The sequence below is a fragment of the Schistocerca piceifrons genome, chromosome 7 (assembly GCF_021461385.2).
Source record: "Schistocerca piceifrons isolate TAMUIC-IGC-003096 chromosome 7, iqSchPice1.1, whole genome shotgun sequence".
Taxonomy (NCBI): Eukaryota; Metazoa; Arthropoda; class Insecta; order Orthoptera; family Acrididae; genus Schistocerca; species Schistocerca piceifrons.
The window spans coordinates 83117514-83134653 of record NC_060144.1 but is presented as its reverse complement, the minus strand read 5'-3'; the positions used below and the strand labels follow the sequence as shown (position 1 = coordinate 83134653).

At 39.8% G+C, this 17140-nt stretch overlaps 1 protein-coding gene across 1 annotated transcript in view; it reads right to left on the bottom strand.

Annotated features, from left to right (window-relative positions):
• LOC124804900 (modular serine protease-like) overlaps positions 1-17140 on the bottom strand; it is a 244827-nt gene that overhangs the window by 106488 nt on the left and 121199 nt on the right. Inside the window, exons 4-5 of the mRNA XM_047265273.1 lie at positions 3889-4035; positions 3391-3507 (exon numbers count right to left, since the gene is read on the bottom strand). Coding sequence (XP_047121229.1) covers positions 3391-3507; positions 3889-4035 — 264 coding nt within the window. The remainder of the gene's footprint in view (positions 1-3390; positions 3508-3888; positions 4036-17140) is intronic.

Genomic DNA, 17140 nt, shown 5'->3' with positions numbered 1-17140 from the left:
GAATCATCTTTTGGGGAAATTCAACTCACAGCACAAATATATTTAAACTACAAAAAAGAGCACTGAGGATAATCTGTGGCCTCAAAAAGCTGGAATCCTGTAAATGTCAATTTATAAAACTTAATGTTCTAAGCATCCCATCCCTATTCCTTCAAGAAACAATCCTATTCACCAGGGAATACCTCTCAAGAACAGGTAAATTGATCCAAAACAATGATATACACGCTCATTATACCAGAGGGCAATCTAATATCCATCTTTTTTTTTTCAAGGACATCATCATACCAAAAATATATAACTCATCTGGGTGTCGTATTACACAATAAAATTCCAGAACAAATAAAAACTGCTCCAGATCCAATATTTAAAAATAAACTAAAGGCATTTCTGACAAAGCACTGTTTCTATTCAGTACAAGAATTCCTGGAAATGAAAAATTATAAAGTTCCTTTGTAAAATACTGTGATTAGAGTAAAACATTCTGTAGGCAAAATAATAACCTAATTTCTACTATACACAACTATGTTTCAGTTTCACTTCCCAAAATTTTTTAACTCGCTTTTTGAATGTACAAGTACACATTGTATTAGTATTAAAACTTAATTGTCTGTGAAATCTCAATGTTAATTTCACGTTTAATGTAGTTTTTAAATGACATTGTCCTTCTGTTGTGTTTCCAGTTGACATTTTCATTATTCTGTAATCTCAGTGATTATTTGTGTAAATTTAAAGTAGCACTACATTGCCTACATGTTTCTTAGTTCCCCATGTAAATTGTTTGTATTCTCTGTATGTGAAGTTACTATATTCATCAATGAACAATTTTGTGTACATTTCTTTAAATGGCAGTCCATTGCCTATTTTTTCTCCAAACTACATATTTGTTAAGAAAAATGACTTGTCCTATATCATGCGTACTTTGTACAATATGTGATCCACAGGATAAATACAATACAATACAATACAATGATACATCAAAGACGATGTTACATTATGACTTCACTCCTCCACTGTTTACAACCACCACAAACACAACCACTACTAGCACTAGTATTACTACTACTACTAGCTGAAGTGTAAGCATGATACGAATATACATTTACATTGTCAGTTCAAAGAGCACAACTCAGATGGATTTCCCATTATGGATAATAATTATACATTTAATATATCAAGATATAATTACATTTTCATAGGTTTTAATACTAGAGTGTTTTTTTGAAAGGTTTTCAGAAAAATGGTAGTAAATGACATGGCAAAAAATTATAGGTTGTGATGTTGCCTGCTTTATTTCTTTGTTGATTGTCCTTGGTGTCGACGTACTGCGATGTGATACTGGCTGAAAAAAAATAGGGGGTGGAAGTGCTGTACTGACTACTGTAAATGATGTAGCTGACAGGTGCACAGTTGTGTTTGACAGTTCTTTATTTTCACTGTTCATAAGCCCCCAATATTACACAATTATATGGCCAGTGCACTATTGGTTAACTTTCAATGAGCCTCATTAATAGTTTGCAGGCAAACATCTGCATAGTGCTACAATAGTTTACTGTTGAACATCTACGAGCAGTAAAAGCCTAACCACACAGTTCACAGTTATTGTAGAATGATACGGTACATATTGAATAGACACTGTCATTGTTTTAACACACGGCCTAATAGTGTTCCACTTATTTCACAGTTAATTTGATGCATTGTTGTTGTTCTAACCAATACGGGGTCCTCGTCTGGAACTCGGCCGTGGACTGACTGTCTTTGGACCAAAAATCGGGTCCTTGATATATCCTCACAATAATAGGTACTGAAACTATACATTGTTCAATGTTTAATTTACAGAAATTACAATTAAAACTTAATTCATTAAATTAACTGAATACATAAAAAATTGCATCTTTTTAACAGTTTCTTCTACTACAAGAGTTAAGCCAAGATTTTTGTTTAAATGATGAAATGAACAGATATCATTACACAAACAATACTTTCTACAAAAATGTCAATTACTTTGGAATTAATTAACGGGTGGCTTTGCTAACATCTTTTTGAATAGAGCCAAGTAGATCCTTCATGAATACTATTAGTTGTTCCTCCAAATGTTTATAATTAGTTCAGAATTTATATTTGTTTATAAGTCAACAATAGAATTTAAGTTATGAAACAATTACCGATTTCACCCTATAACAGAAGATGCTTACTAGGAATAGCCAAAATAAATTAGAAAATAGATGACATACACAAAAATAAGCACAAAATTAGATCTGGTGCTATAGTCTCATACCAATAAAATATGCATTGCCAAAGCTATAAAACACAGCAGGAGTAAATGATGTATCATGATCACAACTAATTAGTGTTGCATCACCATGTACAATATTCCAAGATTACGTATGTACAGTCTCATAATATGGTTCAGTAGGCAACTGCAAACCTTATTTCACACAGGCATTAACCATCTTGTCTCACATTGGGATAAATGTTAACAGTACTGGTGATTGCTTTTGAAATAAAAGACAGTTTACTTACTTTTTTTCCATCTGTAATTTTCTTTTGACTCCCCCTTATGTAATACAAAAAGGTTTTACAATGTAAATTTCAATTAAGATTCTTAATTTTTTTTAAATGTAGAAGAAATGTTTTTTGTGATGATTACTTGTTAACCTCAGAGATAAGGTGAAAGAATGTTGAAACATTACAAATACACATAGCAAAAGTGCACATCAAGAAGCAGAAAGTAATGCCACCACCACCACCACCACCACCACCACCACCACCACCACCGATGACGACAACGACCGTGGTTTAATGTGGGCACTTTAACATGACAGTTGTCCATGAATGTAAATAAGTGAGAAGTTGGAGGGCACAGGAGGTGAGAAAAGGCATGGGGCAAAGAGCACTGCCTCCCTTTTTCAATGTAGGCAGTTTTCACCCATGATTTGTGCTTATGCAAAAGCAGAACTGCCACACGATGGAAGTAATTGCTAACTCATTTTGGTGTCTTGGGAGTCATACTCAGACCCAGCAGATGGATCAGGACTAACTTTTTCACCCATTTCAAAATTAGAAAAGAAAACGATGCAATTTCTTGCTGAGACAGGCAGTATCAAACATTATAGTTTGCATCTATTTTACCAGTATCGTTCACAACCATAATTCAAAATACCCCTACATAAAATGACCACATCGAAGTGTGTATGCAGTAGTGACAATACCTACCAAAAAATTAAAATAAAGAAATAACTGAATTCTGGAGTCACATACAGAATACTGTGTGACTTACATATAACCGAGAAAATTTCTCTCGTTAAGTGGTCTCAAAATATTATCAGAATTCTGTTTCAGAACGTTCTGGAGCTGAACAACCATGGAATTGTTATTTTACCAAGATCTTACCTTATGGCTGAACACTGAATCAATGTCTCATCAGATCCATCCTTGCAGTCCTTAGTGCCGTCGCAGCGAGAAGCGTCATCAATACATTCACCAGAGTTACAGTGAAATTGTCTTTTCCTGGTGATGTACAAAGGAACTAAGGTATTACGTAATTTACAGAAGTACAAAATGTATTACAAATTCATATTAAGCAAAACACAGGAAATTCAAATGTTTAGCTATCATAACACTTCTATCCATGGCTATCACACTGTAGCCATGGCATATTTATCATTTCTTTGGCATTATGTCACACACCTCTGTGTGGCGTTCCATTACTGCTTTGATACTCCTTCACAGGTAATGCAGTTGCAATTGAAGTAGAGAAACAAAATCTTGAAATATGAATAGATTTTTATTTGCTTGTTAGATTTTTCCAATTATCAACTTATGAAGGGATATAGATTTACAAAAATATGAATCTTGTTTGTGAACAGAAACAAGATACACCATACTTACTGACATGTCCCATTTGTTGGCTTTGGGATGTTTGGACATTCCAATAAGAGTTCATCTGAATTATCTGCACAGTCCTGTTGCCCATCACATTTTTTAAATTCATCAATGCATCCACCATAACTGCATCGGAATGAGAATTCAGGGCAGCTATAAATATTAATATTAAAGTATAAAAAGGAAAACCCAAACACAGTAAATTAAGTTACATTTATTTATATGGACACATTCAAAAATTACACACTAAGTATTTCAAATAACAGAAAATCTGGGATGGAATGAAAAGAATGAAGTGGGCCTGACTGCTACTTGCCACATGGAGGAGGTATTGAGTTGAGTGGCAGACAGGCATATTTTAAGTACATATTGGCTTGGGGAAGCAAGGGGGGGGGGGGGGGGGTAGAAGGGGTACAAAAGTGGCTCCATGGGATGAAGAGGGGGAAGGATTTCAGGTCATAGGTTGAAACAGGGGGGAGTGGGGGGGGGGGGGGGTTGCAGTGATACTGTAGTGCTTTCTGTGAATGTGGACAATCACTATACAACATCTATGAATTTGTATCTATATCTATACATTTGTAACTAAAGGCACTAAGCTACTTCCATAATCTGAAAGTTGTGTGTAAATGAAGTCATAACTTTCTAATTGTGCTCAGATATTTTCTGCTGCTGAAACCCAGGAAAGTGCCAGAGACAGGAACTTTCTGAATCTGTGGGATGTCTGCAGTATTTTAGGATGACTTGCACATCAATTTTCACCAGATAAATGGCAGAAATTCACCGTGTGTGAAAAATAATGCACTCTCGCAGCTAAGTTGTTTAAGGATTGCAACCTTGAGTTACTTGCATTCATAATTGTAATTTATTATTTTATTGTATGTATACCAGCTGTCTGAGTAATATCTGAGTAAAGAGTAGAAGAATAATTGTTAAATTATGTAAGTGCGCAGCTGACCTCTAGTGCAGAAGTTTAACATTATGGCTCGGCAAGTGCTTTCACCTGTTAGCAGTGCTACAGTTATGACTACTAACAAAAATATTGAAAGAGACTGCTGAAGGTGAAAGGTAAATGTTATCCAAGACTAATTTGATGAGGCAGAATATGAAGTCAACATCTTAGCATTTGAGAACTATGAATACGTTATGGAGCAGGCAATCCTGAAGGCTGTGGAAGATTTTCAGATACCACAGCCAAGAGGACACCTTCTGGGATTTCTACACAGCCATGCAATTAAAGTGTTCAACTGCCACTGATCAAATTAGAGCCACTTTTCATTGACAACGTGCATGGGAACAGTTCAAACCCTCTATCAATGCAGACCTGAACTTGTTATTTGTCAACAAACATGTATTTTTAATTTTTTAGGGTACCTGGAGGGGGAAATGAAGTTGGTACTATGCATCACTAGCTGCAGCTACTTAAGAACAAACCAAAGACATTTTGTGTGCATGTTACAGTGATAGAAAAAGAATTATCCAGATGCATTTTGATTATCTGGAAGATGTCACTGAAGCTCTGCAGGCACTAGGGGAAGACGTAGAGGCTTATGGTCGAGTCTTAGTTTCAGACATACTTTCATCAAAAACATTATGCGATGCTGGATAATTAATACAGAGGGGTAATAAGAGACATCATTAAGTGAGGAAGAGCCATTTTCATGCAAAGATGCATTGAATGGGACTCATTACTTGGTGCTTCCGTGTCACTTTCTCACCACTATTCGATGGGGTAAACAAAAATTGACTGAATTTTAGATAGGGGTGGAGGGGGGTTGCAGTTCAACATGTACATTTCAAATGTAATTTGACATCTGTTTCTCACAGGCAGCACTGCCTCTGCAAAGTGATAAGACATTTTTCAGCATTACAGATATTACTTGGAAGAACAGCTCTGATACTTGATAGAACAGGAATAATGAAAATTCTCAAGAAGTACTTAACTCTTCACAATCATTTGTCAGTCCTGACTGTCACATATTTCTATTGCGTATAAATCAGACAAGCTTCACACTGTGTTGTCAAATGATTAATTGAACGGCAGAATGATTAGGTTAATGACAGCATGATTTATAGAAACCCTTGGATTGTTTCTATGAAGGATCCAGACAAATTTTGAAGGCAGCAAAGCTAGTGCTGGGGAGATGTGTATTGGCATAGTGTTTTCAAGAATTTTCCAGTGATCATCCACTTCAATTAGAAGAACAGTGGGGAGATCATCATATTCTTCTGCAGGTTCAACCAGCTGCAAATTACAAATGTGTTACCTTTTACACTCTTCAGGTACTGAGTGTTGTTCCATGTCCTCAGTGTCAGGTAAACCAGCTGATGTGAGTGTGACAGTGAATGAGGACTTTATGGCATTAACTGCCAGTGGGTGATTTGCAACAACTTCAGTTTTAAAGTACTGATCAGTGATCTACTGATGAAGCTGGACTGGCTGCCACCATCTCAAATGCTGCTTGTGCATCCACTTCTAGCCGTGGGCCCTGTTACATACACCCAAGCTGGCTGGAGATAAAGAAATCCTGAACATCCAGTATTCACTTTGCCAAATGAACTGTGTTCATTAGAAACAGCCAATGAAGTAGACTTTTCAGAATTACAAGACTGACTTGTGTTGGCTTTCTCTATAAAGAAAAAAAAAATGTAATGTAGCATAGGGGTGCCGTGAACGTAGAAACCACACTGAATAATGACAGGACACGAAATAAGCCGTGGTTGACCATAGTAAAACTAGCCATATTAAGGACTACAACAACACCAAAATAATTAGGCAATCTTTTCCCTTTTGGGACTGCAGGATTCTAGACGTCACTGAAATAATTGTCCAAGATGGTCTAATAAATAAAGATAGCAGCCTACAATTGATTCAGGTATGGAACCCTGCACTGAATTTAGGAAAGGAAAAGCATTCCTGTACAGTGATATTAACACCTGACAGTGATAGCACAGATGCTGAAGAGCAGAGTTCGTAGTCGGGCAGCACCAATGCTGCCACTGTCACCATCCACCATGACAGCTGCACAGGTAGCAACAGGAGTGGAGTGGTGCAGGTGGTACTGGCCAAAATATATAGGACATTGAAAAGAGGGGAGCAGAAGTCATCAGGACCACCTGAAGATGGCACCAAGTCTTTTTTTAAAAAATAAAAGGTCTGATCTTGGAGAAGTAATTATGACTAGAACAATATTAGGAAAAGGATAGTTGCTACTCACCTTATCCTTATCAAGTGGAAGCTGAGTTGCACACAGCCGCAACAAAAGGACTGTCACAAAATAGTCTGGCTTCAGCTGCCAGACACTTTGGTCGTGTGTGTGTGTGTGTGTGTGTGTGTGTGTGTGTGTGTGTGTGTGTGTGTGTGTGTGTGATTTTTGACAAAGGCCTTGTTGAGCTTATCTGTGAATCTGCATCTTCACTATATGGTGAGTAGCAACTACCCTTTTCATAACAATGTTACATTCCAACCTGGATTTTCCATTATTTAACTGTGACTACAAGTTCACATACTGATGACAGAAACCAAACCGAAGTTGTGTGGGAGTGTGTTGTATAAACAACATATTACTCCTCCCCCCACATACATCTCCTGTGATGACCATGATGAGAAAATTTGAGAGATTAGAGCCAATACAGAGGCTTACTGCCAATCATTCTTCCCATGCTCAGTTCGTGAGTGGAACAGTGTTGGAGGGCTCAGTTAGTAGCACAAGAAGTACCCTCCACCACACACCATTAGGTTTCTTGCTGAGATCATGTAGATGTAGATGAATAATTCAAATCCATACAATACTGAGAAGTTGGTGTTGAACAGAGAGGGGGCAAAAAGATACAAATCAGACCAGTAATGAAACAGCTTCTTGTTCTGTGTGGCAATTTTTGCCAAAGGTTGATCAACCGATTGATGGTCACGACCATGGGCACTAGCACAACCCACATCAGTGAGGTCTACACTTGTCTATATTTAGGCCAGTGTTAGCCTCCCAGCTTTAATTTACACTATGCTGTTGACTTACCTTTCACGAAGCCCCCAAGACTTGGATGTTGTTATCCTTCTGAAATTTTTCCACCGTGTAATTGTACCTCATGCTGTCATGGGCTTCAGTCTACCAATACACAGATTACAAAAACCAGCATGCCTTTATGCTGTGCCCCAGAACACAACTGGCAACTGTGGATTGAACTTATGTTTGTTCCATTGTTTGAATGCTGAAAACTTGCATGAGAATTTCAGTGGTTGACTGATGCTTTAAGACAGTGTCTTTCCACAAACTACAGACTTCTTGTGCTGAATGGCCACAAACATTTCCTTCTTTCTGTTCACCATGGCCAAACCATCTCTTGCCACTGTTATGCAACAGATGATTGCTCATAAATTGAGAAGCCAAAAGCGTATGGAGGACTTCCTGGTCAGCGTACTGCAGCAGCTGATCGTCAATCAACTGCCATTCCCACGATACAAGGAAAAGTGAGAAGACTGGTACCCACACAAACAAAGGCTATGAATGCATTTTAGGGCCTTTGAAGTAAATGGTGATGGTTCTGCTAAACCCACTTTCTTATCCTGGATTCCACCACGAACTTATTGGTTGTTGTGTAAGCTGGTCCCCCTGACAGAACCTGATAAGCCGACGTTTGATGAAATTTGTTCTTTGTTAAGTGCTCACTACCGAAGACTTGTTATGTGTTTATGCTTACCTTGAGTTTTACCATTATCAAAAGCAACCGAGTCAATCCTACCAAGGTTAGGTGGCTGAACTCAAAGGGCTAAGTCGATGATGTAAGTTTTTTTATGTCTAATGCGAAAGAATCTTAAACAGAAGACATGATCAGAGACAGAATCATCCACGCAGCACCCTATGAAGAGTTTCAGTTAAAAGCTTAACTGTTTGATGACCCTTAATTAGACACGGTTTTGTGTTTAGACAGCCCTACAAAGTCTCCAAGAGGTAGGCTGGCTCTTAAATACCTTGATGAATACTGCTGTGATGAACAGTGAACTCTGAGACTTGGTGGATTCAGCAAGCAGTGGTTCAATTGTGGCAGTACACAAACAACAACAACACACATCCCTCTCCATTGAAACAGGGTACCTCATGCTGCCCCAGGTTGTGACGGCCTTACTCATCCTGCTTTGACTGTTTTCAGAAGCATGACAGATATTACTGCCCATTCTGTTGGGCTGATTGCACTACATGTGCCAGACAGGGACGCGTCACATGTGGTTGTCCTGGGGGGGGGGGTTTCTTGTCTCATGGATGTTAATGTTACATGTTACCTGTACACAACAACCACTCAGGGAGGATCCTCCAATAAAGTGCTTGTTTTGTTGTGGTTGGTTGGCAGGACAGTCAATTTTTACATCAATACCACCAGTCTTGTCAATTTTCAAACATATTTACAACTAGGGGCACCAGAACTCACTCCATCACTTTAGAGGACTTGACTTTCTCAGCCATATGCAATGCTGATACTGAGAACCTTTTGTCACTGGACGCACCCACATCTTTTGGATTTTCCATCAATGGCACAGTAAACACCACCTCAGAGAATGTTCCTTATCCACAACTGGATGTGCTCTGCACTGAATTCCTTGATTTTTTTTCTTCTGGTGTGGAAAAGCAGAGAATTTTGAATCTCACATTTCACTTAAACCTATGGCACGGTCTCACTTTTGTTATCAGCTGGCACCAGCGGTATACACCTCGCTCCAGGAACATACATTTTGCTGGCTGAGGCAGCATTCTGCAGATGCTACTGTACTGAGCTAATGCTCATGTATGCAGGATTGACACTAGAGGCTCCTCAGTCAGCATCCAGCATGAGTCTACAACACCAGCTGTGTGCACTGACTCAAAACTAGTGCCACCAATGTCAATTATGTTTACACTTGTCTATAGCTAGTCTGACATGAGCCTCCCAACTTTGGTCATGTCATGCTGACATTTGTTTCTTATCATGCAGCCTTGGAGATCTGGGCATTCTTGCATTACTGACACTATACCACCACCTGGCAGTATCATGTTATTGCACCTTGTGCTGTTGTGTGTTGTCTACCAATAAAGAGATTACAAAAACCAAAGTTCATTTGTATTGTGGGCCACAACAATTTCCATTTAGGTATTTCCACACAACAATGATTTTGGCTTTGACCATTCTCAAGAGAAAGTTGAAATGTCACAAAACGTCCAACCTGCCTAAGTGACAGAAGGACATTATGTACCAACATAAGGTACCCTCCGCCACGCACCGTATGGTGGATTGCAGAGTATCTATGTAGATGTGGATGTAGAAGGACTGACTGGTTAGCAGTGAATATTGTTTTGTTGATACATACATTTACAGCAGTCTTTGAAGAAGTTTAAATTATTTTAATATTAAATATCTAGTCAGTGGATGTCTAACACTTATGTTGACACACACACACACACACACACACACACACACACACACACACACACACACACACGTGCACATGAGATGTTATCAAATATTTAATGATCGTAGCAGAAAACATGGCATGAGAATAAAATGCAATCTCTAAATGGTGATTAATAATCAAAATAAATTATAGACATGAATCTTAAAATTATTTAATTGGATTGATAAAAAACTACTCACCAAGGTGGCAGCAGAGCACACACATAGAAGACTGTTGTGATTGGCAAAGCTTTTGGAACCGTTGGCTCCTTCTTCAGGCAGAATGGTCGAAGGGGAAGGAAGAAGGGTGAAAGAAGAGGACTGGAGAAGTCTAGGAAAAGGGATGGAGTTTGGGAAAGTTACCCAGAACTGCAGGTCAGGGGAGACATATCGTACAGGATGAGAAGGAAAGACTGATTGTTGGGAATTGAATCAGACGAGATTTGAAAACCTCAGAGCTTGAAGGCGAAAGACAGGGTAATATGCAAGACAGAGATTACTACTAAAATATCGCGCATGAGTTAATAAGTGTGAAAAGCTAAGTATATTGTACATAAGAGTGGTGGGGGGGGGGGGGGGGTGAAAAACAGACAGGAAAGACAATGAAAGATGTAGAAAAGTAAAACGGAGTGAAGCAAAGAGTAGTTACAGTGAAGAAAAGCTGAAACTGAAGAAATTAACATAAATTAAGGCCAGGTGGGTGGTGAGAACCAAGGACATGTTGTAGTGCATGACCTCCTCCTCCTGTGCAGATGCACATATATTGCCCGAACTCTGAACTGGTAAGAACGTCTTCCATGTGTAATGAGTGTGTTGGGGTGTGACACTACGAATGTAGTGTGTGGACATACAAGGTGAGAATGTGGGTCTTGCAGGAGGCATGCATGAGATAGTCCCTACAGTCGCACTATCCTCTGTGCCCTCGGTGGCTCAGGTAGGTAGAGTGTCTGCCATGTAAGCAGGAGATCCCGGGTTCGAGTTCTGGTCAGGGCACACATTTTCACCTGTCCCCGTTGATATATATCAACACCCATTAGCAGCTGAAGGTATTAATGTAATTCTAATTTCGTTCAAGCTCTCAGATTTTTAAATCATGTCCGATGAAGTTCCCAACACTCAATCTCTCCTCCTCATCCAGTACGGTAAATCTCCCATTATCCACAGTTCTGGGAGACTTCCCCAAAATCTACATCTTTTTCTAGACCTCTCCAGTCCTTTTCCTTCATCTTTATTGCTTCCCCTTCAACCCTTCTGCCTGAAGAAGGAGCCACTTGCAAATTACAACAGTCTTATGTGTGTGTTCTGCTGCCGCTTGGTGAGTAGATTTTTTATTTATCCAACTAAATAATTTTGGAAATGAATGGTAAACTACATAACTCACTGTTAGTCCATAAATGTAAGTTGCCATGACCAAACAAATACAGTTTTCATTTCACACAGCACATATGCTTTCTGATTCTAGAGGTAGAATAAGCAAGAAAATAATCATTTTCTTTGCACTGACAAAATTTGTACATTTTTCATCTGAAGCAGTGACTATAGAGTGAAACTCATTCTACATGTCACTCCTCCTCTAATGGAATACATTTGCAATTGTAGAGTTTGCATCAAATAATTTTCACCTTACATTCTCCACAGTCTCACAAAATATAGCTGCTTGTAGTCCATCAGATCCTGACAATTTGTCATTTCACTCTGTCAGTGCTACTTTACAGCTCCAAGATCGTATACTCATCTCCCATGCTAACAACATGTCACAAGTAGCATTACACTGCTTCATTCTTCAGTAAGATAGAACAAGTCGGAATATGACTCAACCATGGCACTACAGTCCTGAGACTCTTCACATTCCCTGAACTACAGCAGGAACAAAGGAAAACTATTAGCACTGATGTAACAGTGGTGCCTTGACTTGTGTATGCAACCCAAACATCACATTCATGATCACTATTTCTGATCTCTACTAGCAACCTGCTGAATATTTTTGTAACAGAATATAAATCTCTATTCTGGACACTAGATAGGGATGGAAAGTATTTATATTTCTAGTTCTGTGGTTTTGAATTCCACAGATCATGGCATTTGTGAATAGTAGTAAGAGTGAATTTGCAATTAGGGAGAAATGTGTTGGAATTATAAGAATCTCAACTTTACACAATATTCTTGCTGCATACCTCTATGGAGTTTCCAGCCTTAACTGTATCACCCCAGAGGGTTATGGAAGAGGATAGTATTTAGTGAAAGTGTGCTAGTGATCTTGTTTGCAGCTCAACGAATAGAGTGATTTCTAAATGCAAATTAGGCAGAACTGATTTTTGGTTAGTTTATCCACATGTTAATACCACCTCAGTCTGTTCTACATTTTGATGCTTAGGAATTTCAAACATGGGAAGTTTCACTTGGTGTATGCTCATTGATCAATACTTGGCTACCTACAAATAACAATTATTTTTCTAGAGTTTTACAGTATGAGTGTTTTGTAAGATTAAGGGTTAAGCTGTTTGCTATTAACCAGTTGTGGGCTTTTTATGCTGTTCTGTTGGCTGTTTTTGGACATACCACCAGTATACTTACCAACAAACATCACAGTTTTCAGTAAGTCCTCCAATGCCTTTGCTAAATAATGTATTCAGGTGAAGAGCAGGAATGGATCAAGTACCAAACCTATCAGGGCATAATATGTAATATTTTCTCATTCCAAATTTAGTTATATTCCTGTGTATCATTTCTAAATCTGACTCTTTGTCCCATGTTGTTATGGTATGACCCAACCACGCTACGGCATCAGACTGGGATGGACATAACTCTAGTCGGAAGGGTGCACGAGATTATATTTTACAACTAGATGTTTCACAAAGATGTGACTTATGATACTTTGACATTGAGGGTAGTGGAACACCAGTTTGGGAAAAGTGAGACGGATTTTGGTAAGAATATTCTTCAGTTCGGGTCATGACAAAAGCTAGTCAAGATTTAAAAGAAGACGTGGTTAAGATGTTCCTGCATAGCTGTGTAGGCTGGTATTGGGTCAGGCTTTGCTGTTTACTGGGGATGGTTGGAGTATTCAGGAACAGACATTTTCAATAAGTTACCAGCAACTGTAAAGAGTTTAAGTACTAATCAACTTCAGTTTCACAGAAGCCTGAATTATTTACTGGTGGCCATCTCCTCCTACTCTGTTGATGAACTTCTAAGTAGAACCAACTGATGTTAATATTAGTAATAATGTCATGTCATGTCATGTCATGTCATGTCATAACTACAATCAACTCCATATCAAAAGTAGGTAAGTCAGTTAAGTACATGAATTAGCACTGAAAGTATATTTATTATCTATGCACACAGACAGAACAGAACTTCATCCAAGAATGTTAACAGTGGCTCTATGCTTTTGTCTTCTTCATGAAGGGTAATAGTTCTTGATCTCTTAAGTGACATCCAGCAAGTGACAAAGGATATATTACCTAAAACAGCATTTTAATACTTTTTTATTATCCCATTGTGGTGGTGTAAGCCATCGCCAGCACACTGGTTGGCAAAGAGGTTGCAAGAAGACTGATAATAGGCACTGAATCAAGAGCGCATATCAGGAGAGAGGCCAAAAGACAGACTAGGATATATCATGCTGCCAATGCCCCAGAACACCCCCTCAGGCCTGGATGGGCACTCTGGCAACAGTTTTCCAGAGGATGTTCCTGTTGCCCCACAAACCACGTGGCACGGTACGGTCAGGAGTATGTAGTCGTCCACAGTCACGGCTCCTGGCTCATCTTTACATCCAGCATCCTGTTTCCCTCCCAGTAGTTGTTTGCATTTTCCCTACATAACAACAGAGCAGCATTTCGAAGGGGAGGGGGAAGGAGGAATGTGTCAGCATAAGCTGTCGCCAGCACACTAGTCGGCAAAGAGGTTGCAAGAGGATCGACAATAGGCACTGAATCTAGCCTGTTTGTCAAGAGAGAGACCAAAGAGACTCGGAAGCAACACGATGCCAACAGCCTTTCGACCACAAGTATTTAGATTGTCGCCATGGACCAGAGGGCCCAGAGAGTCATAGAAAGTCAGCCCAGTCACAGACAGTGTCAGTCGCAGTTGCAGTCAGTTCAGTTACTATCTCAGTCACTATTCTTTTTGACATTTGTCAGTTCATGACACTGGCTGTGAGAGTGTGGTGTTTATAGTGGGACTTGTACTTCACCAGCAGTGAGGCTGTGGACTGTTACAGAAGAGCATGTACCACAACAACTTGCTTAAAGATAAGCAACTTCTTGTTCTTATTAATGAAGAATCCTGTTAATACATGTGTGTAGTTCTGTTGTAGAAAGAGGGCACCAGCCACCAATCATCATCCTCTCTCTTGCTTCCCTGGTACGACTGTCTAAAATGGCAACAATGACACACAACCCACTTCCTGCACAGGTGTAAAATTCCATTTCCAGAATCAGGCTCTCTCACTGGCCTGTGCTTTCTGTTGTAACATTCCTGTTATATGCAGATGTAATGACTGGCAGTGTTATACTCCACTCTCTCTGTTCCGCATCAACATACATTCAGAGCATATCTCTTAATGTCTCAGTGAAACATTCTGAGAGGCCCTCTGTCTGTGGGTGGTCGGCAGTTGTCATCTTGTTGATGGTGTCGCAACATGAAATTACCTCAATACCAATCTCAGGTGGACAACTTTTCCGCAATCAGAGACGATCGCACATGGTACTCCATGCTTCAAAATTATGTCTTCTTCAAGGACCCTTGCAATTTCTCAATGTTTGGCAGTTAGAAATTTATGGTCACAGTGTGCCAGGTGAAGTAGTCACCGCATACCATTAGCATTGATTCCCATTTATTGGTTTTGGAAATCTCACTAAGAGGACAATTCCAACCTGGTGAAATGGGGTGCTGCATGCAGAATTGGTATCAGGTGCCCCGGGAGTAATTGTGGCATGTACGAGGGCGGTTCAGAAAGTAACCTCCGATTGGTCACAGTGCGGGTTGTGGGGGGAGTAGCGACGCCATCTGTGCGTTCACGCACTCAACAGGTCAGTCGGCATCAAGCCGTGGTCGAGTGAACGTCGTACCTGCGCTAGTTTAGTTTTTGTGGCAGTTTGAAATGTGTGCTGCAATAGAAAACCCCGCCAAATGTGAAGTGCGTGCTGTCATAAGGTTTTTTACAGCCAAAGGATATTCTGCAGCAGCTATTCATCGTGAGCTTTGTGCCGTGTACGGACCAAGAGTTATGAGTGAAGGAGTTGTCCGTGAATGGGTACGTTTATTTAAAAGTGGACGAGAAAACGTTCATGATGAAGATAGGAGTGGTAGACCATCATTGGTGACTGACGAACTCGTTCAGACAGTTGATGCAAAAGTTCGTGAAAATCGACGTTTCTCAATGTCGGAGTTGTCTACTGGTTTTCCACAGATTTCTAAGACTCTCTTGTACGAGATAGCAAGATTGGGTTACCGTAAGTTCTGTGCACGATGGGTGCCCAAAATTCTTACCGACCACCACAAAACTCAAAGAATGGCCTCTGCATTAGACTTTCTGTCACGTTATGAGGACGAAGGAGAACCATTGTTACACAGAATCGTGACCGGTGACGAAACCTGGATTAAGTACGTGAACCCTGAGACAAAAGAACAATCAAAGATGTGGGCACATTCAAATTCGCCTACCAAACCAAGAAAAGCCTCGCAAGATTTTTCTGCCAGAAAACTGATGGCAACGGTGTTTTGGGATGCCAAAGGGGTGTTGTTGGTTGAATTCATGGAACGTGGTACGACCATTAATCAAGACGTGTACTGTGAAACAATAAAAAAGTTACGACGGGCTATACAGAACAAACGCCGTGGTATGCTGACTTCCGGTATTGTTTTTTTGCACGATAACGCCTGTCCTCACTCTGCTCGCAGAACAACGGCCCTTCTTGAGTCCTTCAAGTGGGACGTTATCAACCATCCACCTTACAGCCCAGACCTGGCGCCAAGTGATTATCACCTCTTCATGCATTTGAAGAAATGGCTCGGGTCACAGCGGTTTGATGACGACGAAGAGCTCAAAGATGCGGTCACAGGCTGGCTCCAGGCACAAGCGGGTGATTTTTATGCAGAAGGAATTTCAAAGCTTGTGAAGAGATACGATAAGTGCCTCAATCGCTATGGAGACTATGTAGAAAAATAGTGCAAAGATGTAGTTGAAAGATGTATATATTAAAATATTTTTATTTAACTTGGTGTAGTTTTTTAAATCAACCGGAGGTTACTTTCTGAACGGCCCTCGTACTTCCATCATTGGCATTCCTTACAGTGATTTGAGGAGTGTCTAATGTATCAGTTGTGACCTGGTCTGTGATACCTGTATCGGGTTCTGTGTAGATTCATCACAAATCCCAGGTGATCAGACAGCAGAGTGTCATGGAAATATTTTAGGATAATGCGATAGATGGGCTGGGTTGACGACTGACCATTTCTGCTCCAATGCATCATAGTTCATCTTATGTAACATTCTGCTTATTAACTCTATTTTACTTTGGTTGGTTCTCCCTTCTTCGAGGCTTTTTATGGTTTTCAGCAGTGCTGGATCTTCCCTCTGTTGAGCAGCAACGTTGTTTAGTGGAGTGATGGCTGAGATTTAACACACTCTACCGTGTTCCAAACAATGATTGGTTTAAATGCAGTCCTTGTGTGTGTGCTTTTGTATACTACTGTGACATTGTGCTCCTGAAGCCTCAGCACCCATCTCACCAGTTAACCCAATGTACCCTTCTTGCTAGTCAACCAAAATGGTGGTCCATATTAATAATGAATGGATTGCCAAATCAGTATGACTTGAACTTGTTGATGCTCT